The 27,395-nt window shown below is 35.0% G+C and overlaps 1 protein-coding gene across 6 annotated transcripts in view; it reads right to left on the reverse strand.

Moving 5' to 3' along the window:
• The window catches only part of LOC124948942 (rap1 GTPase-activating protein 1), a 112,599-nt gene that overhangs the window by 56,377 nt on the left and 28,827 nt on the right, over positions 1-27,395 (reverse strand). The window contains exon 1 of one of the 6 annotated variants that reach the window (XM_047493305.1): positions 7,174-10,133. The exons of the other annotated variants lie outside the window; for them this stretch is intronic. Coding sequence (XP_047349261.1) covers positions 7,174-7,454 — 281 coding nt within the window. The 5' untranslated portion in view covers positions 7,455-10,133. Of the gene's footprint in view, positions 1-7,173; positions 10,134-27,395 lie in introns of those variants that run through there. 6 annotated transcript variants of the gene reach the window in all.

The following is a 27,395-nucleotide window of genomic DNA, read 5'->3' on the forward strand; positions in this document are numbered from 1 at the left end:
ATACACCTTGTGTGAAGTGTATATATATATATATATATATATATATATATATATATATATATAAATTTATTATGCATAAATATATATATAAATGTAAATATTATATTACTCGCTAAATAAATCCATTAAGAGAAGCAACAATTTGTTTGATCATATATGAAAACAATTCAAAACGTTCGGGTGGATAAATTCACGTGCAAAATGTTTCGAATAATATACACATACATATAGATTAGTCGAACTCACTGCTTCATTTTCAAAAGACAATAACTACCAATCGAGTGTTCACGCGTATTTAAAAGGTCATACAAATATTTACTCACTCGTTTCCTATTTTATTTCACGATATCTATCGATGTTTTGTATCGATAATACCCTTATTTGTGTTGGTCCGATTGATCTCTCCTGAATCAAAATTTTTCTTTTTATTTGTTTCTTTTTTTTTTATTTTCTTTTTTTTTTAGTGTATGTGTTTATACGATATACCTATGTATTTTATCGATGGATCATTTATCAAAAGGATACGTATCAATAGCATACCAACCCCAGGGGACATAGAAAACGATAAATACATTTTAATATATTTGATTGTATTTTATTTTTCACAAATACGATATTCTAGGAAATTTATCCGATTAAATTTAGGGCTTTTGTACTTATTCGAAACAATTATTAATGGTTTCGTATTTATCTACAATATTTTCTTTATCGATTTACTCGCAAATAAAGTATGGAATAAAACAATACCTCCAATACCTACAATACCTACAATAGAAAATTAAAAATTAAAAATAAACTATTTAAATGTACGTACATTTAAGATGAAAAAAAAATCTGAAAATATTATATTATCAAAATATCACATAACTACGAGAGATAAAAGGAAGTTTTATACAAATTGAAAGGAAGAACTCTTTAAGATGAAAAAAGATCTCAAAATGTTATACTACACAAATATCACACAAATAAAAATATATTTTCAATATATTTAAAATAAAAACAAAAAAGAAAAAATACCAAAACGTTATGTTATTCACAAATATCACGAAAAGTAACAAAAGGAAACTCTTATAAAGATTTGAAATAAGAAATATTTAGAATAAACAAAGAGAAAAAAGATTTCAAATGAAAAAGAAAACAAATTTTAGATAAAAAAAAGGAAAAAAATATAAGATATAAAAGGAAATATATTTCAAATAAAAAGAAAAGAAAAAAATTTATATCTATCTATGTATATATATGTATATATAGGTATAGGTATATATATATATATATATATATATATATATATATATATATATATATATATATATATATATGTAGTATACGTATATCTATATATATATAGATACATACATATGTGTATATGTGTACGTGAATGTATTTAAGTAGCATAGGTTTAAAAGAGAAGTCAAGCTAATCACAGGTAATATTTATACGTATCCTACTGAAATTTAGAGGACGACCGGTCGAAAGGACAAAAAGGGGAGAGTAGGGTGGAGAGGAGAGAGAGAGAGGGGGTCAAAGAGGGTGCAAGGAAAACGTCAAGAAAGATCTCGCGAGTAATCCTCCCCTCGTGTCGAGCGTCCCCTCTGGCGTGTTAAGTCCCTAGTAATCCGCCCTCGTGATTTCGATGTTCTGAGTCGAGGGTCCTGCGGCAATTTAGTAACACCAACGAGAGAAGAACCGATATACCATGCACGATGTACCGCTCGGTCGAGGATGATTTAACGATGGGCTAAACTGTGGCTGCCTTGCTTTAAAGGGGCAGGAGGGAGGGGGGATGGAACGAGACGGGGGGATACGCGTAATTTTGAGCCACGTGGGCGGACGCACGTACACTTAAACGAAATTAATATATCACATAGATGTAACACGTAGAAACGAATGAGGCACGTGCTTCGTATTTCGTTTCCTATTTCTCTCTTTCTCTCTCTTTCTCTCTCTCTCTCTCTCTCTGTCTTTTTCTTCTAGTAGGAAAGTGCAAAATTTATATGCCCAAATTTTCTTTCTTTCTCTCTCTCTCGCTCTGTTCTTCTCTCTTTTTTCAGTTTAAATTTTAATAATTTTTAAATTTAATATTTAAGATTATCAAAATTTAAATTTAATTAATATATTTTGTTATATAGATATTAAATTATTAGATATAAATAATGATATTAAATTTAATAAAATATTGTATACAATTTATTTTTCTCTATTATATACCCACATATAATAATTATTATAATTAATAAAGAAGAAAAAGAAATATTTAAATTTAATATTATATGTATATCGTAATAAATTAAATTTCAATTTAATTAAAGTAAAACAAAAGAAAGAAAGAGAAAGAGAAAATAGAAATAGAAGAAAAAAGAAAAGAAAAGATTTATTATTTTCTTAAAGTTTATTTAATATTTTTCATAGCCTTATTAACTTGATTCACCTATCGCGAAGTTTCTTGCTAAGTATAGGCGATAATATCGACCATGAGGATTTATGACCAGAGATACAAGGACATACCGTGTGGAAAGTAAAAGAAATCATCATTTTTCTTTGACTTTGATGAAACCGACTACGATATGGCGTAACGAGAAAGTAACTCAGACCGCAAGATCTCTCTCTCTCTCTCTCTCTCTCTCTCTCTCTCTCTTTCTCCTCTTCTTTCTCTACTAGCTCTAACTCCTTCTACGATAAATATTTCTCAACAATGTATTCAAGTATATACATATACGTACATATATATGTACGTAGGTATGTGATATATTAAATCGTCGAATTATTTCCAGCATATTCAGCGGTGCGTTATTCGTTATCGAATTTAACGACAAAAGATAGCGGCTCTCGAGCGTATTCGCCTACTCCACGACTCGTCAAAACCCATAAGACGCTCGAGTAAGTTTAGTAACGTGGTACATACTTATGTGTCGTGTATAGTTATTTACTATACCGAGTGACTCTTACTGAAGAAAGAGAGAGAGAGAGAGAGAGAGAGAGAGAGAGAGAGAGAAAACCCGGTCACGATCTCGAATATCGATATACATACATGTAAGAATGAATTCGTATTTGGTATCTCACCGCTGACAGAATTTCCAGACCTTTCGTATTACTCGTCTCTTTCTCTCTTTCTTACGCTCTCTCTCTCTCTCTCTCTCTCTCTCTCTCTCTGTCTCTTTCTCTCCCTCTTTCTTTCTCTCTCCATGTGTCTCTGTCTCACTGCTCTTTTCTTGGAATTCCATGCGGCGCTGAATCGTTACTGCTATTACACAATGGACCATTCTGTTCGATTATTTCTCGTTTCCGCGAAAGAAAAAAGAGAGAGACAGAGAAAGAGACAGTGAGACAGAGAAAGAGAAAGAGAAAGAGAGAGAGAGAGAGAGAGAGAAAGAGAGATAGAAAAAGAGAGATATCGATAAAGTCATGTAACTTGATACGAACGTCACGAAATTAAGAGAAGCTACACGTTCAAACGAGTTGCTTTCAATTGAGCCTTCAAGAAATGAATATTCCAGAGAGAGAAAGAGAGAGAGAGAAAGAGAGAAAGAGAGAGAGAAAAAGAGAGAGAGAGAGAGAGAGAGTGAAGGAGGTAGGATGGAAGAAAGAGCGTAATCTGTGAAAGCGCGGTATTATTCGAAACTAATTTGATCGTTTCGACGGAGAAGAAATGACGAGATGGAAAATGATTGAAGAAATAAAACAAGGAGGGGAAAAATAAAAGAAAACGAGGACGCGTCCGTGAGATACGTAAAGAAAACGTTCACCGTGATAGGGTGAACGTCGTGTAAGGCGGTCTCTGAAATAAATTTCAACATAGATTATACGCGTTGCCGAGTTTTATTGCGCGCGCTATACTAGCTTTGTGACTTTTTCTTATCGCGAGACACGATTCGAAAGAGAGAGAAAGAAAGTAAGAGAGAGAGAGAGAGAGAGAGAGAGAGAGAGAGAGAGAGAGAGAGAGAGAGAGAGAAAGAATGTACCAATTTTTCGCCCCAACGAATAACTAACTATTCTTACGAATCATTCCAAGTGTTACATATCATGAACGAATTATTTTAGTCCTTGTGAGGGGTTATCTATTGCTCGCATAACTTGTTCCTTTCTTATCATACGAATTATTTTTCGTTCGAGGTCACGAAAGACTGAGAGAGAGAGAGAGAGAGAGAGAGAGAGAGAGAGAGAGAGAGAGAGAAAGAGAAAGAAGGAAGAACATAATTTCCGTGTATATCTAATTAGGGTAAGTTGAACGGTCACGTACAAAACAGTTTATATTTTTTTCTTTCTTTATTTTTTTATTTTATTGACTTTTTCTCTATCAATCGTTGATTAGTGATTTCGGAAAAAAGAAGAAAAGAGAGAAACAGAAAAGAAAAAAAAAGAAAAAGAATTCAATCATTCGACGAAAGAGATCGAACTTGTGTATAGGAAAAGTACTTACGTGTGTGTGTTTCATATTTCCTTTAAACGATGGATAATTAATTTATAACAGCTGTCAGGAATGAGATAAAAAGATTGATACGTTAGCGTGTTTCTTTCTTTCTCTCTCTCTCTCTCTTTCTCTCTCTGCTTTTCTACCTTTTTTTCTTTTTTCTTTCTTTTTTGTTCAAACTCCATTCGAAACGATTATCCGTTAGTTACAGTAACGTCCAATTCAGTATAGTATTCGTTCTATTAAAAAAAAAAAATGATAAGAATCGTTGTGGAAGGCAAGCTATATAAAACAGTCTATCTTCGAGTTCGAGTTACGAGATCGTTTAAAAGGAAATCCGTCGAAGGAGATGAGATGACTGGTAACTTTATTTTTTCTTTTTTTCTTTTTTTTTTCTTTCGTCGTCGTCGTCGTCGTCGTCGTTCTCTTTTAAACGGTCGATCGAAAATCCAGTGGATGGCAGCTTCCGTTTCGATACAGAGCTTTGATTCATCCTCGTAACAAGCGTAAAGACGCGAGAGTAAAGAGGAAATGAGGAAGAGGGGAGGAGGAAGGAAACGACGAGGAGTAGAGACGAAACTGTGGCAGCTGCGACTTTTACTTTGCGAGAACCTCACAAATATGCACAGATTATGTATATATACATACACACACATATATGTTGCGTGTGTATACATAAGAAAGTAAGAGAGTAAGAGAATGAGAGAGAGAGAGAGAGAGAGAAAGAGAGAGAGAGAGAGAGAGAGAGAAAAGTCAGAGATATCGCGCGAACATACAGCCACTTGTTCTCGGATTACACGGTGGTAATACACATATATGTGTATATATATTCTTTTTTTATCAGAGAGAATATTCACGAACGTCTATCTTAAGTATACAAGATCAAAGGTATATATGTGTGTGTGTGAATATCCCTTCATGTGAGGGCGCGCGTATGCGCGAAAAGGTACCGCAGTTTGGTACCTTGAATGGAAGGTAAGCAAGGTGTAAATTATCTTCAATTTTCTCGCGGCACGTATTTAACGAAATTGCCGGAATAGCTTGGCTGCCGTAGCATCTTCGCTTCTCTCATTCTCTCATTCTCTCTCTCTCTTTCTTTCTCTCTTTATCTTTTTCTTACACGCTCTTCGGCAAAGGGAAAACGGTGTTTCCTTCCAGCATGCAAATTCCATCGCTAAAATCGGCTAAATCGTCGGATAAATCAGAAAGCAAGCGCGTCTACTTACGCGTTCCGCTCCCTCTATTCTATTATACGCCTCGGTTAAAATTTTCTGTACTGTTATACCTGCTGAGAAAGGTTGTATTATGGTACATGCGTGTGTGCAACTTAAAGAAGAAGAAGAAGAAGAAGAAGAAGAAGAAGAAGAACAAGAAGAAGAAGACGGGAAAAGAAAAAGAAGAAGAAAATTTCTTTTTAGAAAGACACGCGAAACTTCAAAGCGATGCAAACGCTTCAAGTAGACGAGAAGTAATCTTCGAAGAGAAAGAGGGAGAGAATGAGAGAAAAAAGAGAGAGAGAGAGAGAGAGAGAGAGAGAGAGAGAGAGAGAGAGAGAGAGAGGAAATCCGGTCCAAGCTGGACCACGACCGCTTACCCATATTCATAACTGTGTAAATATGTCTAACAACGTAACGCACGTATAGGGATGAATATTTATGACGAAAGTAGAAAGAAAGAGAAAGAGAGAGAGAAAGAGAGAGAGAGAGAGAGAGAGGCGCTGGGGTCGGCTCTCGGATTACTATAATTCTATTCGCTGCAGCAACATCTTTCGCGTCTGTATGCATAATGGCTTACGATATGCACGAACAAATTACGTTAGATGTCCGAGAACGTGCCACTGAGAATACCGACAAATTTGATTCGCCGAACGAAAAGCTGGACCCTACTGAAATAAAGCTGTACCCTCGGGTAACCCCCCTTTCCCCTTTTTATGATCATTGAAAATTTCCTTCGTTCATAATTAATATATTTGAGTAAGTATATTTGATCGTTTTTTTATATTATTTTTCATGTAAAAACGCGTCTTTCATTTTTACATGTCAAAAAGTGTGTTTCGACAGAGAAAGATAAGAGAGAGAAAGACAGAGAAAGAGAGGGAGAGAGCAAAAGAAAAAGATCTACGTGTCTTCCTATGTTTAATTTTGTTTTTATCATTTTTTTTTAATTTTTCTTTTCTTTTTCCCCAAACGGAGGCACGGCAAAACAAACGATCAGAAACCCGTAATCATAATTTACGAACGAAATATTTACGGACTGTCATTTGCTAAATTACCGGAAGATTACGTCTAGTTACCGAAGGGACTAGGTGGCTCGTGCAAGCCTAACCCATCGAGACACGACGATAGTCGGATCTTACTCTTCTAAAGTGGCTAAACACGAAGACACACGTAGTAAGCGCCACCGCCGTGGTAGGAAGAGATGAACGAACGAGGACGCGAAGCCAGTTACTCGTGGGATCCGAATCGTTCGGACCGAGAGCTAAATTATAGGTCGTTCGTTGTAGGGCTTGGAAAATCTCGAAAACGATCGTCGATCGTTAAAGCTAGCAATTCCGATGAGATATACGTTAGTGATCTCAACTGATGGAAAGAAAGGTCACTGAACGATCATTTCCATCGTATCCAACGTGAACTTCGTATTTTGACGATTTTTATTGTGTTACGTGACACGTGAAAAACCATAATTTTCAACGATTGATCATAGAATTAAGATTAACTTAAGGATAAATGGTTTATTATTATTATTATTTTTTTTTTCTTTTTTACCGTTTCTTGGAGAGCAGCGTATAGGACTCCTTCGATGCGGTGCAAAGTCTCATTCGCATTTTGCGACCGAGCCTATCGGCACCACGCTTCTTTGCTATTCCGCCTTCCAAAACTGGCATCCAGGCAATCTGGCATCCACTAAGACGATCGACGATCGAGAGGATCGTAAGGGAACGATCATTTGCACGATCGTACAACTCTTTCTCTTTTTCTTTCTCTTTAACACTCTTTGTACCCAGGGTACGAAGGAGTACGTAGTCCTCCGTGTTGTAAATGTGCATACATATACGCGAGTGCACGCAAACGCACACGCACACGCACACGTCACACGTCACAGGCACGAACGCCCACGCTGCTACTTTTTCTCTCTTCTCTTTATTTCCTTCCCTTCTATTCTCTTCTCACGAGGTTTCTCGATGTTCAACCGGTGCCGATTATTAATCACGATCGCCTTCTCTCGCCTACAATAATTACTGTTTACTTGAAAAAGTTTTTCCACCGGTGCTGGAACAAGGAGACTGTTGGCGGGCGGACTGTTCTGAGTAGGGGGGTTAGAGGGGGTGGTTTAAAACGTAATTCACCAAGTACCTCGACTCCTCCCCCTCATCGCGTTTCTCCACCCACGAGATATTCACCTAGCGATCGTTTACTTCGTTCGGATCGTTCAAGTAGATAAGGACCTATCTTGATCAGCCAAGGGTCTTGATAGCCTCCGGCTATACGTAGAAATAAATATTTTTTTTTTTTTTTTATTTTACAAAGTCCCTTTTCTTCTTTCGCGTTTTCCCTTTTTCCAAATTTTTTTCCTTCCTTTATTTATTTCTTCCTTTCCTTCTTACTTACGATGAAGACGTATCGATCCTCTATTTTCTTAGAATCGAACGTATTCTTGTTTCCTCCCGACAGTTCGATCTATTCTCTCGTAGGAGGAGAGTAATCTCACTTCGATGTTTTCCAGGACAAGCTTTTCTCTTATTGCACCAGCCGTGGACGTCGAAAGATGTTGGACGAAGACCCACGCTTCTCTCTCTCTTTCTCTTTCTCTCTCTCTCTCTCTCTGTCTCTGTCTCTCTCTCTCTCTCTCACTCTCACTCTTTCTCTTTCTTCCTTTTTCTTCCCCACGAAGAAACGTTCCAAGAACGTGAGAGTACTCGCGGTGACTTCTCGATCAGAACCAATGCTAACATACAAAGGCAACAGAGAGAAACTTCGAACGTCCAGTTTTTCTATTAACGATACTTCTCTTTTATCTCTTCGCTAAAGATATGTTCCCTAAGGCAATATAGCTTTCCCTTTCGATCACTTTTTCCTCTTGATTTTATATTGAAACATAACGATCGATATTATAAACATAATAATGAATATAACGTAAGCAATACATGATTTGGTTGATAGGACGTCCTTTTACCAATACCATTAGAGAGAACACATTAGACGAAACAAACGTGTTGATCTGTCACGAGCGTGTTGGTATCGCCTTTAAATAAAAAAAGAGAAACGGATAATATGTCGAACGGGGGAGGGGAGGGCAAGAGAGGGCAGGGGAGAGGGTGTCTGCGTTTACGATACGAGTATCCTCCTCCAAACAATGAATACGCTTATCGTTCTGGTAAACAACACACAGGAGAGACGACTACGTCGTTGTAGTTATTATACACGTGACTTATTCCCCTCAAACGACTTTCTAAAAGTATCTTAAACTCGCTTTTATTATTCCCGTTCGTCAAACGATATACATTCCAATCGATATCTCTATGATTATAGACAATCGCGATTAATCTCGATGAAGTAACGTGATACGTCGTAGTGAGAGAGACACGAACTATAAACCCCCTCTCGTAAGGCCCCGCAAGCGCGGACTGCCGCCTCTGGCACTTCGTCGCTGCTTGCCGGCGACGCCCGTTAATCGGATGACCTTTGGTGGGGGTAAAGCTACGGAGCCGAAGAGTAGGGGATACGCACGGTCCCAGCAAAGGAGAACGATCCCCACTCTTCTCTTTTTCTTCGACGCGCCGAGATATCTCAATACATTGTGTCGTCACTCCGAGAAAAGCGCGCTTTTAATGATCGGAGAGACACTCATACTTGCTAGATCTTTCTTTTTTTTTTTTCTTTTTTTTTTTTCTATTCTTCTTTTTTTATCTCGCGCTTCTTTCTTTAAGATAATAATTATGTTGGTATCTCGATTATAACCTTCGAACTTTCGACGGATAGCGATCTTTCTAAACTGCAACGATCTTTCAAACGAGATCACTTTTCTTTTCCTTTTTTTTTTATTTTTTTTTTTTTAGTTTTTTTTTCTTTTAGGAATGAACGAAATTTTTTTGTAAAGATTTTTGTAAAGATTAATTCTTTAAAAGGAAAATAAATAAATGAAATAATAATATTCCTTCTTTTTTTCTTTTTATAATCGTTTTCATTTCTACCCTCGGGAAAGTAATCTACAAGTGACGCAGTAGTTACATGTCGTTAATTAAGATATGAGATTATTTATAAATTTAATAATATTTCTTTTTTTTCTTCTTGTTTTTTCTTTTTGTCGGTATCTTCAAACGCGACCATTTCGAAAGTAAGTTTTCCCTTAGAAACTCTCCCTTTCTCCAGCCCTTTCTCTGCCCGCCCTTTTATCTTTCACCGTGTTTTTATCCAGCTTCGTTTTATCTTCGCGCGAAAGATAGAGCAAGTATGAAAAGAGATGCGCATGAAAGGCGAGTCGAAGGCGAGTATATATCGTTGCCGCTGTTGCTGTTGCTGTTGCCGTTGCCACCACCGCTACTGCTGTTGCTCACCGGCGAAGCTTTTAAAAGCAGAGATAATTAACCCGTCGTAGGCGGGTTCGTAGTAGTCGAGATGCAAACGGAAATCGATTCGAACATCTCCGATCTTCTACTCGACGTCCACCAACTACTACGAGATCTTGTTTTACTATCGTCATTTAACCGGTTCGTTTAGCAAGATATGATATTGGCTCTCGTTGGCTAGCTACCTTTTATGAAAGAAACATTAGGAAATATATATATATATATATGTATATATATATATATATTTGACTTTCGATTATACAATTTCATAAATACTCTATTAATAAGATTACGGGTAAATGCGTATGGATATATAAGTATGCATTCGAGTAATTAGAAATGATCGAACGTGAAAGAGCGAAGTGAGATAACGGAGTTAGAAGTTTCTATTATAGCAATATTTTTCTAATAATATGTCGTTAGCGCGTATTTACGTTTAAGAGTTTCTCTGAGACATTTCGTCTTATCTTAATGTTACAATTCGCTCGTTACGATAGTTTAATCGGAATCCGCTTAAATTCGTCGTAGTCAATTACCTTTCCATTTCCATACGAGATCCGACTTATGTTACCGGTTACAAATAAAATATTTCGGATTTTCTTATATAGATAACAGATTGAAATTTCAATAAAATTTGTTGAAATTGTTAGATAGGCGAAACGAAAAGTCACAGGATATTATGGAAATGCTAGAGCAAGAGAGAAATTAATTCCGACCCTTTATGGTTATTATCGGGCTACGATCGATTACGTACTGCGCCGTATAAATGATTCTGATTCTGACACGTTATTGAGCGCTTCTCGTTCGGAAATATTCGTTGCTGACATACGCTTTTAATCAATAATGAATAAATCAAGCTATGACTTTTCTTTCCTTCTTTTTTTTTTTTTTTTTTTTATGAGCGATCATGCGTCATATAAACTTTGTAATAAGATTGTTATAGAGTATCAATGTCATCGAAAAATTAATAAATTAAATTACTCGTATTATCACTGAAAAATATTAAATCCATTCAAATTTCTTATTTTAATATAATTACTAGATCATCATCTCCCTATTAATTTATTATTAACTCAATATAATTTATTATAAATTAAATTACTTGTATTATCACTGGAACTATTAAATCCGTTCAAATTTTTTATTTTAATATAATTACTAGAATCATAATCATTACGAATACATAAATTAAAATCCATTTTCCTTTAATTATTATTGTAGTAAAAATGAAAGTAAAAATAATAACGAATAATATTGTTTTTTATCTTCATTCCTTTTTTTTCAAAGTAATCATCAAATTGACGGACATGGTATGAATATATCAGTAGTATCAGTGTTAAAAATATGATTCACAATCCTTTCCAATAATATCTTTCTTTTTTTTTTTTTTTTTTTTATTATTTATTATTATCTGAAATTAAACGCGGAACGATCGAGTTCGGTCATATGGAATGACGCGTAACGAAGCGGGTTAGAAGTAGAAAGGAAGAAATGCATTGATTTGGAGAAAATCCGAAAAATCAGAAAAATCGCGATGCCAAACAATGAATAAGGGTCGTACGTGATTTACAGATCACTTCACACTTGAAAACGACGAGTTTGACAATGCGAGGAGCATCGATACGATATATAGATATATAAATATATACTTATATATATTATTGTATATTTGTGTGTATATGTATATGTATAGGTAGCATTATACCTGGTGGTACTCGAGAGCATATGCGCGATGCTCGTAAACTACATTGACAACAATGCTGACTCTTCGGTCTGATTGTCATTGTTCCACGAGCGTATATATATATACACGTGCGCGCGCGTGCGTGCGTGTGTGTGTGTGTGTGTGTGTGTGTGTGTGTATTTGTACGAACGAACTTAGGTACAGGGTGACGTGAATTCCACGTTAAAGTCGACGACCTTAGAACGTTCTGTGGTTTCCTGTGTGATTCTCTTGAACGCAATATGCGTACGATTCAATAAAGCTACAATAGCAAATATTAATAGCAACGAACCGTAAAAATTTGCCAACCTTCGTGGTTTTTCCTCTCTCTTTCTCTTTCTCTCTTTCGCTTCGCGTTCTTCCTCCTTTTACTATTCTAAAGAATTGACACGTAAGAACTTTGACATTAGATTTACCGCTTAATGACACTACAAGATGATGAAAACTTTTACGATAAAAGATCCTTATCGTTGTTAATTCCAAAAGGTAAAAGAATAAATGACGAACGCGAATGGACTTTCTAATTGTAAAACGAAGAGAAATTTTTTTTTCTTTACTTTTCCATTATCATTCTGTTATTATAAATAATAATATTTTCTTTCTCGTTTCTTTTTCTTTTGTTTTGTTTCTCAATTTATTTTTCAAAAAATACTTTCAGGACAAAAAGAATAATGAGAATATCGTTTATCCGTCATCGTATTACGTTCTCGGGTGTACGATATAATTACGACTGAGAAACGGGAGATATGAAAAGTTAAGTGGGATCCTAAAAAAGGACTTGAGAGACTCGTTGGCTTACGAGCTTCTCCGTGCTTGGAGAGGACAGGGCTGTTTCATGATTGGAGAAGGTACGCGCATGCCATACGGACGGTCCAGTTCTACCAGTGAAAGAGAGAGAGAGAGAGAGAGAGAGAGAGAGAGAGAGAGAGAGAGAGACTCTCGAGGGTCGATTCTCTCTCTCTGTCTCAGTATCTCTGTTACCCTCACCTCTACGAGTCAACCTACCTACCTACCTATCTATCTACCTACCTACCTACCTACCTACTCACCTACTCGCCACAAGCAGCGCATAGCTGCTTGTCCGAGCTGCTACTCTTGCGGCTGCTATGCGTCTATCCATTCACTCGAGAGACGAAGCTGTCCCGTTTCCTGCGGTACTCTCATCTCGTAACGCTAGTTCTCTCTATCTAAATGAACGTAAGTATCTAAGAATCTGCGAATAAAGTGAGGGAAGAGAGAGAGGGATGGAAGGAGGGAGGGAGAGAGGAAGGTATGAATAGATGGACCGAGAAGTAGATAAACACAAGAAGTATGCGATTAAAGAAGAAAAAGAAAGGAAAGATTCGAACGTTCATCAAACGTTCTTGTTTTAAGGCTACCATTAATCGATTGTATATTTACTTTAGAATTTCCGAACGATGATTGCTCATAGATACTAGATGAGTAAGACAAGGACAAGGAAAGGAAAGATTGCTAATCGTTGAGATGTCATCGATATTTCGAGAAATATAATTATGTGAATCATGGAGAATATATTTAAAAGAAATGGCTTTCTAAAAGGTTAACTTTTTTATTATTGAAAGTATGATAACAAACATCATTAACTACGTATTCACAATATGGGTTGGTCTACGCGAATGAAATCGACTGGCAGAAATAGTGGGCGTTAGGAAGTATTCTATCTCTCTAATATCGATTAGCATGATAATTAGAATTCATTGGGCTATTGCGATCTCCATTCATGTCACGTATTTACACCTACGAATTGAATAACTTGTGTACGTACATATGTCTATGTAGATATATATCTGTCTATATGTATATATACATATATATATATATATATGTGTTTGTGTGTGTGTGTACGTAATCTTGTTTCTCATTGATAAATATTTTTTATTAACGATAAAAGACTATTTAATGATACTCCAGAGATTTTCTATGCGAGGATAAAATCTGTCTGTGCGAGTTTAGAACAGGAAAGAAAACAAATAGAAAGGATACACATTTCGACCCCTCGTTTCTTCTTCATCGAAAAGAGGCAAATGGTGGGGGAGAGTAAAAGGAATAAGAGAAAGAGTGAAAAAGAAAAAAAAAAGAGAGAAAAAGAGAGAGACAGAAAGAGGGAAGAGTGTGGTAGGAAGTAAGAAAAAAAAGAAAGAAAACAAATGGGGGAAGGAGAAGGGGATAGACTACCCTATGGTCTCATTCGTTCGCGGGGACCGTTCCGTCGGTCGTTTTGACAGCCCTTGACGAATTTTGACGCGAGCGTCGGCTTGTTCTCGCTAGCCGTCACGAATGCGAGAAAAGCCACGATGGAATGGAATTTCATCGAAGCGAAAGATAAAAAAGAGAAAAAAGAGACAGAGAGAGACAGAGAGAAGGAGAAGGAGAGAGAGAGAGAGAGAGAGAGAGAGAGAGAGAGAGAGAGAGAGAGAGAGAGAGAGAGAAGGGGTGATGACGCTCCTATACCGAATCACAATCGATATAATAATGTAAGCTGCATTCGATCGTTCGTCGAGCCCGTAACGTTCGCAATATATATATATATATATATATATATGAACTTTTATATTCATTTATATAACTTATTATCTTTTCTTATATATTCTTTCTTTTTCTTTTCAAATAAAGTGTCAAAAGTTATCGACATATCGCGATTCTATTGATTTTGTTCTTTCTTTTTATTCGATTATTAAAGTATTGTGTAAAAAGAGTCTTGAAAATTAAATTTTCTTTTATTTTATTGAAATTTTTAATCTTTATTTATTATTCAAATTCTTGTATTCTTTAAATTAATTAAAATCTTTCTTTTCCATTATTGACATTTCTATCTATCATTTATTATAATTTTATTTTATTATTAAAATCTTTATTTGGAACATATTTTTATATTTATTATTATCAAACTATACATCTTTTGATATTACAATATATATATATATATATTTGTAAAGTCAAAAGATATATACACACATACATATACATACATACTACATCCAATACCATATATATACACACACACACATATGTTGTATATGTTGTATGTTGTATATATATATATATACACAATTTTATATATATATATGTATGTAGTAATTTTATATATATGTAAGTAGTAATTTAATGGTATTAAAAATCGAGATTTGAATACACTTTCCCTCTTTGGCACGCATAGATATCATCGACGACAAAACGCAGCGTGTATATATGTACGTACGTAATACAGCATACACTTAGGTTCCACGCAAATGGCGTGTAAGTAAAATCCCGTTTAAAGGATCCGGTTCATTGAGTTGGCCGAACGTTAGATACGTTCAATATATGTATATATCTATCTATCCAGTATCAAATCTTTCGAGTATCTAACACGTACAAATCTCTTATATATTTTTTTTTAAATCATGCGCCTTGTTATTTTAAAAGACCTTCGTACTGGGATCCGCCGATATTGAGGTCGATTAATTTTTCTGCCAATAAAAGAGAAAGAAAGAAAAAGAGAAAGAGAGAGAGAGAGAGAGAGAGAGAGAAAGAGAAAGATGGAAAAAGAATATACGTCGCAGGCGTTCACGCAAAGGATAATAAAAGCGATCGGTACGCGTGCTTTAGAAACAGGGTCATAAAAGGTCAGAGGAATGGGGATGGGTAGGATTGCAGGAAGAGGGGAAGTTTAGAGATAGAAAGGGCGGAAGGAAGGCGAAGGGTGTTTCATAGAAACCTGCTGCAACGAGGGTACCTAATTCCGTGCTTTTATCTTGACTCACATTCACACATACTTAAACACATATATATACAGTACTCTAACATATATTTGAACGTATAGGTTCGCATCATCGGGTGGACAGCAAAGAGACAGGAAAATGATGTGCGCGTGGCAAACGCGTCGAGTTATTAATGACGACGAGGGGTCAGATATACTCGAACAAAAATTTCCAGACGAGACAGTACTATTTTTCAAAATCTCTTTTCTCTCCTTTTCTCTTTCTCTTTCTGACTCTCTGTCTTTCTCTTTCTCTTTTTGGTTTCGCGTACTCTCTATCTCTTCTTCTCCCTTTTACTCCTATTCGCTTCTATTTTTTTTTTTCTTCTTTTTCCTTCTTTTTTTTTCTATATGTTTTCTTTTTATTACTCCTGAACCGATACCCGCCCCGTACGGTGCGTCAAAGTACATATTCGAAAGAATCACTTTTCCGCTCGGTTTTCTTCCTATATAGGGGGATGATTTTCTATCTATTGAGGGTTACGAATGTAACCTATGTCTATTCTGGTTCGTGTAACAATCGATGAAACAACTCTCGGAAAATTGTTCGAATTCCATTGGAAACTAGAAGCGAATGCGTATACATACAACACACATATATGTATATATTTATATGCATGTATATGTAAGTATACATGGAATATTGTAACGCGATATGATTACGCAATGTAAGAGATATAAATTGGAAAGTTAAATCTATAGAAGAGTTCACTGAACGATAGAGACTGACATTTTCTTTTTTCTCTTTTCTTTTTTGATTTGTTTGTTTGTTTCTATTTTATATATCGTGATGGATATACTACGCATTACGTTTCATTCTAGGTACACTGTGATATGTTACATGCTAAAAAGCATCGATCCATCGTCGTTCGTACTAATTATACTTCGTATTAACTCTCAACAACGAGGGTCAACTCAGTCCAACAAGAAAGATGTCACGCTGTTATACGTCAGACATATTTTCTCGTTGACTCTCTCAACTTCCTGGATGCTCTTTCCGGTAAATCGTGTTCAGTATGACGTCATGGGTAAATCGAGCACTCTTCCTCTTCGCTTTATTTAATTTTTCTCTTTTCTCTTTGTATTTTTTTATTTCACGCGTTTCGCTCCTTTACACATTTTTTCTTTTTTCGAGAAAAGTAAAAAGAACTGAAAAAAAAGAAAAAAGACAGAAAAGTGTCTTCCGTTTGGGTTCAGAAAATGGCTGGATAAATGGATTTGTTGAAAAGTAATTATAAAATAATTATAAAAATTAATATAGTCGGAATAACATCGTCAAAACGTATCAAAGCAAAGTTCGCGCAGGTGTTTGATGAGATTCGTATTACTCTGTAAAAGTTAAATACATACTTGTGTAATTTATAAGAGAAAGAGAAAGAGAAAGAGAGAGAGAGAAAGAGAGTACCTTCGACGGTCGATCGACACAAAGTAAGTATCGCCCTCGAGTTCCACGATCGTAAGTACTGGTTCCTGCACGTGCGCAAGAGCACTATTACGATTTATATAAGAGAATTTTCCTTTTCGTTCTTCCACAACGTTGAAGTTACGACTGAAGTATGACGATCAGATAAAATCCACAAGTGTCCGATTTTAATATGGCCTCTATAGAAGATATAGTTATGATAATTCAAAGAAGGTGTTGTTCGACGTTTTTTTTTTTTTTTCCTTTTTATTTCTTTATTTTATTTTTTTTTTTTTTACTCGTATTACACAACTAAAATGTTTATTACTTCCGAAAGCTTCGAGGCTTCGATAATAATCCTTTCTCTTTCATATACAAAGAGAAAGAGAGAGAGAGAGAGAGAGAGAGAGAGAGAGAGAAAGACAGAGACATAAAAATAAGTCGATCTCTCTGGGTTCTTCTTCTTTTTCTTCTTCTTCTTCTTCTTCTTCTTCTTCTTCAGCTCCAGCATATTTCAGTCGTTGTCACGGCCGGAACATGCACGAAACGCAGCGTGACTCACGCGAACGAGATCGTTAACAAGTGAGCTGCCTTTCCCCCCATGCCAGTACTCTATGAAGTGTACACTGACCCGACGTTGCTTGCCTGAGCCCAAGCAATAATCCCTTGACACCCGCGAGTCAGACGCATCGAGAGCTCTCTCTTTATCTCTCTTTATCTCTCTTTATCTCTCTATCTTTCTCTCTCTCTCTCTGTCTCTCTCTCTTTTTCTCTCCGCGTGATCTCTTATACTAATGAGAAAAACTTCTTAAAAAAATGAAAAAAAAGAAAGAAAAAGAAACAAACAAATATTGAAAAAAATGAAAACAAAAAAGAAAAAGAAAAGAAAAAAGAAAAAAAAAAATTGAAAAAGAAAGATTTTTTCTAAGAAAGAAGAAAAATCATTATCGAATCGCATGTGAACGTTAGAACGTTGGAAATTAAATATTAACTTAGCAAATATTTGTTTTTTCTTTTCCTTTTCTTTTTCTTTTTGTTTTTCTTTGTTTGCATTTATACGAACGCAAAAAAAAAAATAGGAGTAAAGAACAAAAAAAAAAAGAAAATGGGAGTAACGTATAACGGAACGAGTACATAAGTAAGTAAGTAAGTAAGTAAGTAAGTATTTACGTACATATATAAGTACAGCGGAACGAACGAACGAATGAATGTACGGGGTGGGGGCGAGGGTACGTCTATGGAATTATCTAACCGCGATTTTCTCCGTCCTTACTTTCATCTTAGACTGGTTCTACCGCTTTTGCGCGTGCGCGTGCGCTTAACTCGTAAGACCGCGACGTTTACCGATTATCTCTCGACACGACTTTGACTCTATACGCACTTCTTTACGTTTCTCTTTTTAATCTCTCTCTCTCTCTCTCTCTCTCTCTCTTTCTCTGTCTGTCTTTCCCTCTCTCTCTCTCTCTCTCTCTCTCTTTCCTTCTACTTACTACACTCGTAAACGTTAATTTCAGAGAGACCGCCAAGGCGGATTTCCTTTTAAAAGTTTCCTCGACTCTCACGTATACCTTTCAATTTCGTAGAATTAACGGAAAATTTCTTCCTTTATGGTGATTCGTTTATATATGTATGTATGTATATATGAATATATATGTATATATATTATATATGTGTGTAGGTATGTATATGGTGTGCAAACTCACCGAACTAACCCGTGTTCAAACTCGACCTTCGGTATTATCAATGTTTGAAAACGTCATTTAAGAAACTCTTAAAACATTCGGCACTTTCTAAGACTAGTTAGTAAATTCGTAATAAGGAAATTGCGAGAGGTTTGATTTTATCAAATGTCAATAGCATTATCATGGCAAATCTTACGTAGGTGAAGATGCGCGAATCAATCGAAGAAAATCATTCAATCGAATGAATAAGTATTATATTATACTTATTTGTGTTACGTTCCTAGTTGTATGATCACGTGATCTGAACGATTAGTTCGAATAGGGTATCGATCGATAGATTGATCGATCTCTCGTTTCCATCGTACGGTACTCTCGTCTCCCTCGCATAAAAGCATATATATATATATATTTATGCAATTTCTCAACGTGTATCAAAACGATTTCTCGTCTCATAGAAAATGTTTATACTCGTAAACGTGCCGGTAGAAAGATACCTCTACACGTGAAATATCGTTCCGCGTGTTGATCGGTTATAAATTATTCCATGTTTTCCGTAATAACGGTTGGTTAAAATGAACGAATGGTTATAATAATAATAATAATAATAATAATAATAATAATAATAATAATAATAATAATAATAATAATAATAATAATAATAATTATGAATTGTTATTAATAATTGTTATTATTATTATTATTATTATTATTATTATTCAATGGCCAATTAATCGGTAACGATCCTTCAATGTTACTATTTTAATTATCTTTTTCCATTTTTCTTTCCTTCTCCCGGATTAAGGACAGCATAGGGGGAAGATGGGTGTGGGAGGGTGCATAGAGAGAAATAAACGAACGAATTATAATAAGAAAACAATACGTTTCATCGGGCTCGTAAATTAATTCTTAAACGGTATCACGTGCGCTCGCGCGTACCTATGTTAACTCCAATGCAGTTTATAAGCGTGGAACGTAAACCGGTGTCGTACCTAATAATTGATAACCCGAGCGAAACGATTTGTTCGAAAGGGGTCGTTACGATCTCTCCGACGATCGTATCGCTCTAGTCACGAAAAACACTTCTCTCTCTCTCTCTCTCTCTCTCTCTCTTCTTTTTCTTCTTGTTTTTCTTCTTCTTCTTCTTCTTCTTCTTCTTCTTCTCTTACTCGAGGCGAAGTGATTGCTTATATAAATTTGTTAGAAACGATAGAGCGAGTTCTTGGAATCGTTCTCGTACCTTCCACCCTTTTCCTTTCAATCCTCTTGGCGTATAGTTTTCAGTATTCTATCTAATCGCGATAATAAATTACTAAGTTATAAAAATTTCGATTTAATGTGACTCGGGGACGTAACCAGATTTAAGTCCTATAACAATCAAATATATCCTGAAATGCAATAATACAATATCGCGAATAATTTGTGTATATTTTAAATAGCGAAATAAATACTTTTTAAAATTTATTCATCTTTTTGGTTCCTTCTCCCCTCGCCCCTCTTTCTTCTTTCTTTTTAAGGACAGACGAAACCTGCTTTGAAGCCACCTTTCTCATCCTTTCATATCTTTCCCCCCTTTCGATTACGCCCCTGACGCGATTCCCTCGATTTAATAATATCTTCAAAAGAATTTTCTTTTCTTCTTTTATCGATATTAAGTATCGATAAGGAAGCATCGACTTTTCATCGATGAAATTGAACTCCTTCAGATGAAAAGATTTTTAATACGATCATTTCAACAGATAAATGAAATATAAGTATCTTAGCCATTTTTCAACCTTTAGCTATTTCTAAAGTTGAGTATTAAAAAAAAAAAAAAAAAAAAAAGAAGAAGAAAAAAAAAAGAAAGAAAGAAAAAACAGAAAGAAAGGAAGGAAGAAAGGAAGGAAGGAAGATTGAAAATTCAAAGATATCTGATCGAGGACGGAAGGAAGTTAAGGAAAGGACCGTCATGAGAGAACGAATAACGGACCCTATTTCATGGGGGGTTGTTCCAAAAGAAAAAGGATGTTCTACTTTTAATTTTGATATGAAAAAAAAGATAAACGGCCGGATGTCTAACGCCTCTTTCCTTCCTACTCGAGTTCGTCTTTTTCGGTTTGTGCTTAGCAAGCGTGGCAGGTTTAACAGGTACTCCCCCCCCTCTCTCTTTCTTTCTTTCTTTCTCTGTGATCCTTAAAACGGATTTAGGACCTGTAGTATACGCGAAAGGACTCTCCTATGAAGAATTTGGTGCGTTATATCGTGACGGTTAGTTTCGTTTGAATGAAAAGTAAGACGAGAAGCGTGCACGAGACACAGTGGGCGTGTATGAAAATAATCGTCGCAGGGAGCGATCGCGTGTGGGCCGCCTTTAATGTTCACCAAGGGAGAGATCGAGTAGACCCTTTTCTCTCTCTCTCTCTCTCTCTCTCTCTCTCTTTCGTTCTCCTTCTCTTTTCTTCTCTTTCTCTCTTCTTGAACGGCCCTTTCGAGAAACGGTTGACGAGCGGACCGCTAAAGAGCTTTCGCTCTCTTTCTCTTTCTCTTTCTTTCTCTCTCTCTCTCTCTCTTTCTCTCTTTATCTCTCTCTTTCGCTCTTTTTCTTTCCTTTTTTTCTTGCTTCTACGTCCGCGCCTCCTCGACATTGCAAATTATGCGTAAGGGGATCGTGCTGAGATCATCGTATTAAAGAACGTCCGAGAATGAAAGAGAAAGAGAGAGAGAGAGAGGGGGGAAGATTGTTATCTATGCGACGGATTAGACGTTTTCTTATAGAGAATGTCTTTAACGTATTTTCAACGTGTTATAGACTTGCCAATACAAAATTAGCCTTATTAACACTAGATTTACGAAACTTGTTAATCCAACCATCTTTACATTTCATAATTGAAGTTAAAGATTATATATAAATAAAATTTATATATATATATATATATATATATATTAGGTTGGAGAAAAAGAAATCCATTATTTTTTTGGTAGATGGCTATAGTGATCGATATCTCGTAAAGTATCGATCAAACAATTTTAGATTTATGCTCATTGTCAAGGTGACATTTCACACTAAAAAAATTCTTTTGCTGCTTTTTGTTTGGTCCATTCAGTTGTGAGTTACAGGATATTAAAGATGGAAGTCAACAAAGAGAAAATTCGGTACATTTTACAGTTTTTCTTTGATAAAGGCGAAAATGCAAGTCAGGCGGCTGAAATTGTGAATGGTATTTATGGTTCCGATACTGTAACAGCTAATTACGTGCACTTTTGGTTTCGTCGATTCCTTTCAGGTATTTTTGATATTAAAGATGCACTTCGCACATTGTTGAAAATGTCGATAAAATCACAGAAATAATCGAAGTTGACCGGCATGTTAGTAGTCGTAGCATCGTCCAGGAGTTAAAGATCGACCATAAAACAGTTGTAAGCCATTTACACAAAGCTGGATTCAAAAAGAAGCTCGATGTTTGGGTGCCACACCAATTAACACCAAAAAATATGATGGATCGAATTTCCATCTGCAAAGCTTTGGCCAAACGGAATGAAATCGACCCATTTGTCCCAAAATAATGAAGCAGGTCACACGGTGCCCAAACCAGGACTAACGGCCAGGAAGAAGGTTCTGCTGTGCATTTGGTGGGACTGGAAAGGAATCATTTATTATGAGTTGCTTCCATATGGCCAAACACTAAATTCGGCTCTTTACTGTCAACAACTGGAACGTTTGAAGCTAGCGATTGACCAGAAACGGCCAGAATTGGCCAACAGAAGAGGTGTTGTGTTCCATAAAAACAACGCCAAGTCATACACGTCTGTAGTGACTTGCCAGAAACTCCGGGAGCTTGGTTGGGAAGTTTTAATGCATCCACCATATAATCCGGATCTGGTACCAAACGATTACCATCTTTTTCTCGCAATGCAAAAATTCCTGAGTGATAAGAAATTGGTATCAAGAGAAGATTGTGAAAATCGATTACTAGAGTTTTTCGCCAATAAAGACCAAGACTTCTATGAGAGAGGCATTATGAAGTTACCTTTAAAATGGTAACAAATTATAGAACAAAACGGTACATATTTGACTCAAATCGGGCAATCTGAAACATGTTAAATAAAGTCTTGAAGTTCAAGCAAAAATAATGGATTTCCTTTTCCCCAACCTAATATATATATAATCTATATATATAGATTTTATTAAATAATATTATTAATGTAAATATTATTATTTAACAATTTATATTGATCACATTAATTTAATGATATAAATCGATGTTATTTAAGCTGTACTTTTTAATGTATATATATATATATATTATTAATATAACGGGTACTCGTAAAAATAGCTATGCATGTGATAAAACAGCAAAAATTTAATGTTAATTTTTACGCGTATCGATGTGATTAGTTGATTAGTTTTATTGGATTTAACATTAGATTAACGGGATCCATCAGTTAAACGTATTTCATATTTCAAACATTCAGTTAGACAAATCATAAGTACATATTATTACTCAATAATTTATGCTGACTTTGATCGATGAATAATGTAAATAAATTAATGCTATAACGAAAATATAATCATATTTTAATATGTGATGAGTATTTAATAAAAATAAATTTGTAATCAATGCACGACCAATGTGCAAAAGTACTTACAAGCGATAAGAAATCATGAATATTATTTTATAATAATTTATCTTCGCTTTGATTTGACGTAATTATATAAACTAATCTTATAAAGGTAAAAAGAAAAAAAAAAAGAAAAAAAAAAAAAGATAAACCCAACCTACGTTTTAATGTATTCGTCAATATAACGGAGGATAGATAAACATATAATAAATATGCACATGTATCTATTAATTAATCCATATTAAATTGATATGATTCGTCGAGAATTTTTTTTTTATCCTATTTCAAATCACTCTCATTAGATAAATATATTACAAATTGTAAAAGATATTTATTCTTTGTACAAATAAAAGATTGAACAAAATTTCTCGTTCCGTAACTTGGTGAACAAACAAAAGAATTTCTATTTCTTTTATTCTTTTTCTTTTTGTTTTCGTCAAAAAGTGAAAAAGAGAAAAAGAGAAAAAGAGGGGGAAAAAAGGGAAAGAGAAAAAGAGATATGAAGAAAGGAAAAAAAAGGATTCGAAGTGACTCGTTAGAGTGGGAACTTTGTAACGTCGATCGAAGGAATTTCGAAGAACGTACTCGGTCGTGCATGAATATTTGAGGGAGAGCATTCTATTCCATTCTTTTTCTTGCATTTCCAGAACCGTGTGTTCGCGCGCGAGCGCGCATATGTTCGTGCATTCATATGCATGCCGAGTATGCGCATCGCTACGGGAGAACCAGAGATGTTTTCTGAAGAAGAAACGTCTGCAGAGTCGATGTCCCCCCCCTCTACCCCACCTAACCCCCACTCCCCATCCCTCTGTTTGTCTGTCTGTCTCTCTCACTCTCTCTTTCTCTCTCTCTCTCTCCCTCTCTCTCTCTCTCTCTCTCTCTCTCTATCTCTCTATCTTTCTTCAATTCCCTCACATTTCTCTCTAATCATTGCGCTTCATCAACCAAGAATTAACATTAAAGTGACGTCCGCATGGACGTGCTCGATATTCCTTCCAGATGATTATACAATGAACGACGATGATACGGCATTTATCGTCCGATGTATAAACGAAAATTAACCTGTATCTTATTTTCCCGACTTGTCATTCAAATTGACAAGTTGAAATATATCACCTGTAGACATAATTTTCATAGATATTTACTTCGTGCTTGGTAGAATACGAATGGCTGATCGATGAGTTAACAATTACTATCACTTTTAATACATTCTAATTTGATTTTTGTATTATTATATTATAAGAAAAAAAAAAAAAAAAAAAAAAAAAAAAAAGAAAAAAAAAAGAAAAAAAAAAAGGAAAAAAAGAACAGAAAGAAAAAAAAATTAAAGATAACATTTCACAATTAAATATTTATTTATAGAATCCAATCACACGCAAGGAATAATAACGCGATCGTATCAAATATAGCAATAGTTATCGATTAACAAGCAAGTGACTAACCGATATAGAATTACATCCTTATCAAATGCACGTTTATAATTACATCGACGCTCTCATTAAAGGTCGATTGCAAAGGGCTTCCCTATGGACATACATACACACATACACACATAAATATACATACATAGACATATATCATCAATGATGTAATTAGTAATAATTTCGATCTCAAATTCAGATGAGGGAAGAATCGATTAGTATATTCCAGCGTGATAATAATAAACAAAAGTATGATAATAGTTTAACAACTAAAAAATGAAATAGATTTAATAAGAAAAAGGAAAAAAATATAAGAAATGAAGACAGACAGACAGATAGAGAGAGAGATAAAGAGAGAAAGAGAGAGAGAGAGAGAGAGAGAGAAAGAGAGAGAGAGAGAGAGAGAAGAAAAAGAAGAAATATACCAAATGACAACGATTTCGATTAGTTTTCTATCATCGCGTTGTCATTTGAAACGTTCTGTACACCTACATCGTACGTGTACACGTAGGTAGTACCGAACGTACTTATGCGAACCGGACAGCCTTGCCGTCAAGTATCGCTTCCACGAATACCAAGCGTCCCCATATACTCGCAACCGACGCAACGAGAGAGACAAACAGAGAGAGAGAGAAAGAGAGAGAGAGAGAGAGAGAGAGAGAGAGAGAGAGAGACTGACAGACTGAGAAAGAAAGAGAGAAATATGGTTGGAAGATGTGAGGAAAGGCAGAGGGAAAGATAGAAAGAAATGGAGAGGGAGAGAGGGAGAGAGGGAGAGAGGGAGAGAAAGAGAGAGAGAGAGAAAGAGAAAGAGATAGCCATGGTGATAAAGAAGTGAGAAAAAGAGAGAGAAAGGGAACACCCTACGATATTTTGCACAATCTTACCAGACGAAAACAATTTCATCGAAAAATTTCTTCAACCTCGGCCATCACTTTAAAAAAACCATGTCGGCCATTTTTGTGTCCTTTTTTCTTTTTTATTTCTTTTTAAATGAAAACATTCTCTTTCTCTCGTATAATATTCGAATCGTTATTCGAATGGATTACAAATGAATATCTATATTTGATATATTTCATTATTTTTCTTTCTTTTTTTTCCTTTTGTTTTAGTTTTTATTTCTATACTTTTTTCTTTTTTTTTTTTTTTTTTTTTTTAACGAAATTACTTTCTCACGTTTGCTTAGAAAATGAAATTTTAGGCTGCGAAATAATCTCTCTCTCTCTCTCTCTCTCTCTCTCTCTCTCTCTCTCCGCTTCTTCTCTTTTTTTCTCTCTCGCTCGTGTTTTCGATGCGAAATCTAATAAACGGTGCAATAAAAGTTTAGCCCGATGTCTCGTTGCACTAACTAGCGTTATTCTTCGCGAAAATGTTCTTTTATTTTTCTTTTTTTTTTTTTTCCTTCTTCTCTCCCCTTCCTTTTCGCTTGCTTTTTATCTGACACGATGAAACGGTACGCGTCGTACGCGAAAGAGGGAAAGAGCAATTTCCGCCGGAAGTGTTCCCAGACAATTTATATTTTTTCCAGCGGCCGAACTAGTTCCATCCATTTTTTTATCTTGTTTATTTTCTCTATTTTCTTTTATTTTTTACTTTGTCTCATCAAATCTATAAACATCTACACAATTGCCAGTCGAGGCATTTTTTTATCGTTGACATTTTTTTCTTTCATCCTTTTTTTCAATCTTTTTTACCAATATAAAAATGAGATACTCTATATGCGCGAAACTATAATTATTTAATTTATATTAATCGTCGTTTGAAAAGGATTCGAATTGTTTTCGAATATAGTGACTCAGAAATTAATAATCACGCGCGCTTGGTTGAGTCGCGTCGCTTCAGCAAGAGTTTCCGTTCACGTATGTAGACCGTAGCCTCGTTATTAAAATACGATCGAGAAGGTGTCCATTATAAATTCTTATCGAGTATGTCGACGATCCATTTGAAGACAGACTCTTCTCCCTCCTTGTCTACCTTCTCGTACGGACAAATTTTCAAATGGGGAAAAATATTTGTCGAGAGGTAAGGGGAAACAAAACAGAGAATAATTATCTTTCTTAGTTTTGTTCAATTGGAAAATCCAATTTATTTTCCATACTTTTGTAATTTAGAGAATAAAAGGATAAAAATGTATAAAAAAAAGGAGCAATTTATAATTTTTATTAGAGAAGTAAAATTGACACAAAAAGAAACTTCAATTTATATATGTATATATATATATATATACATTTTTTTTTATAAAAAATATTATAAAAATTTAATATATATATAGGTATATGTTATATAGGTATCTATATATATATATATATATATATATATATATATAAATTAATATATATTAATTATATATTAATTATATATTAATTATATAATTATAATTATTGATTTTAAAATAATTATATTATTTAATTATTAAATAGTTATTAAAGAATTGATTATAATTAATGATTTTTAAAATTAGATATATATATATATATATATATATATATATATATATATACATGCCTCAAATATACATAATGTATATCAGATAAATATAGATATAAATTCAGATGTGTGTGTGTGTGTCTGTCTTCGTATCTGTCTTTATCTGTGTGTATGTGTCTGAATTTAAAAATCATCAACGTTTCACGAAGCTCGACCATTCAGAGTGTCTTTCGCGCCTTTAATGAAGTACACAACACGCGATTCAGCAAAGGTAGTAGAGGAGAAGGAGGTGAGGACGTGGGAGGAGGCGGAAGGCGATTCGTCAGCGTCGATTGCATTTACGACAGAGGAAACGCATAAATTCTTGCGTAATTAGATCGCGTCGAGCGTGGATATGCGTGTACCATGTT

The sequence above is a fragment of the Vespa velutina genome, chromosome 4 (assembly GCF_912470025.1).
Source record: "Vespa velutina chromosome 4, iVesVel2.1, whole genome shotgun sequence".
Taxonomy (NCBI): domain Eukaryota; kingdom Metazoa; phylum Arthropoda; class Insecta; order Hymenoptera; family Vespidae; genus Vespa; species Vespa velutina.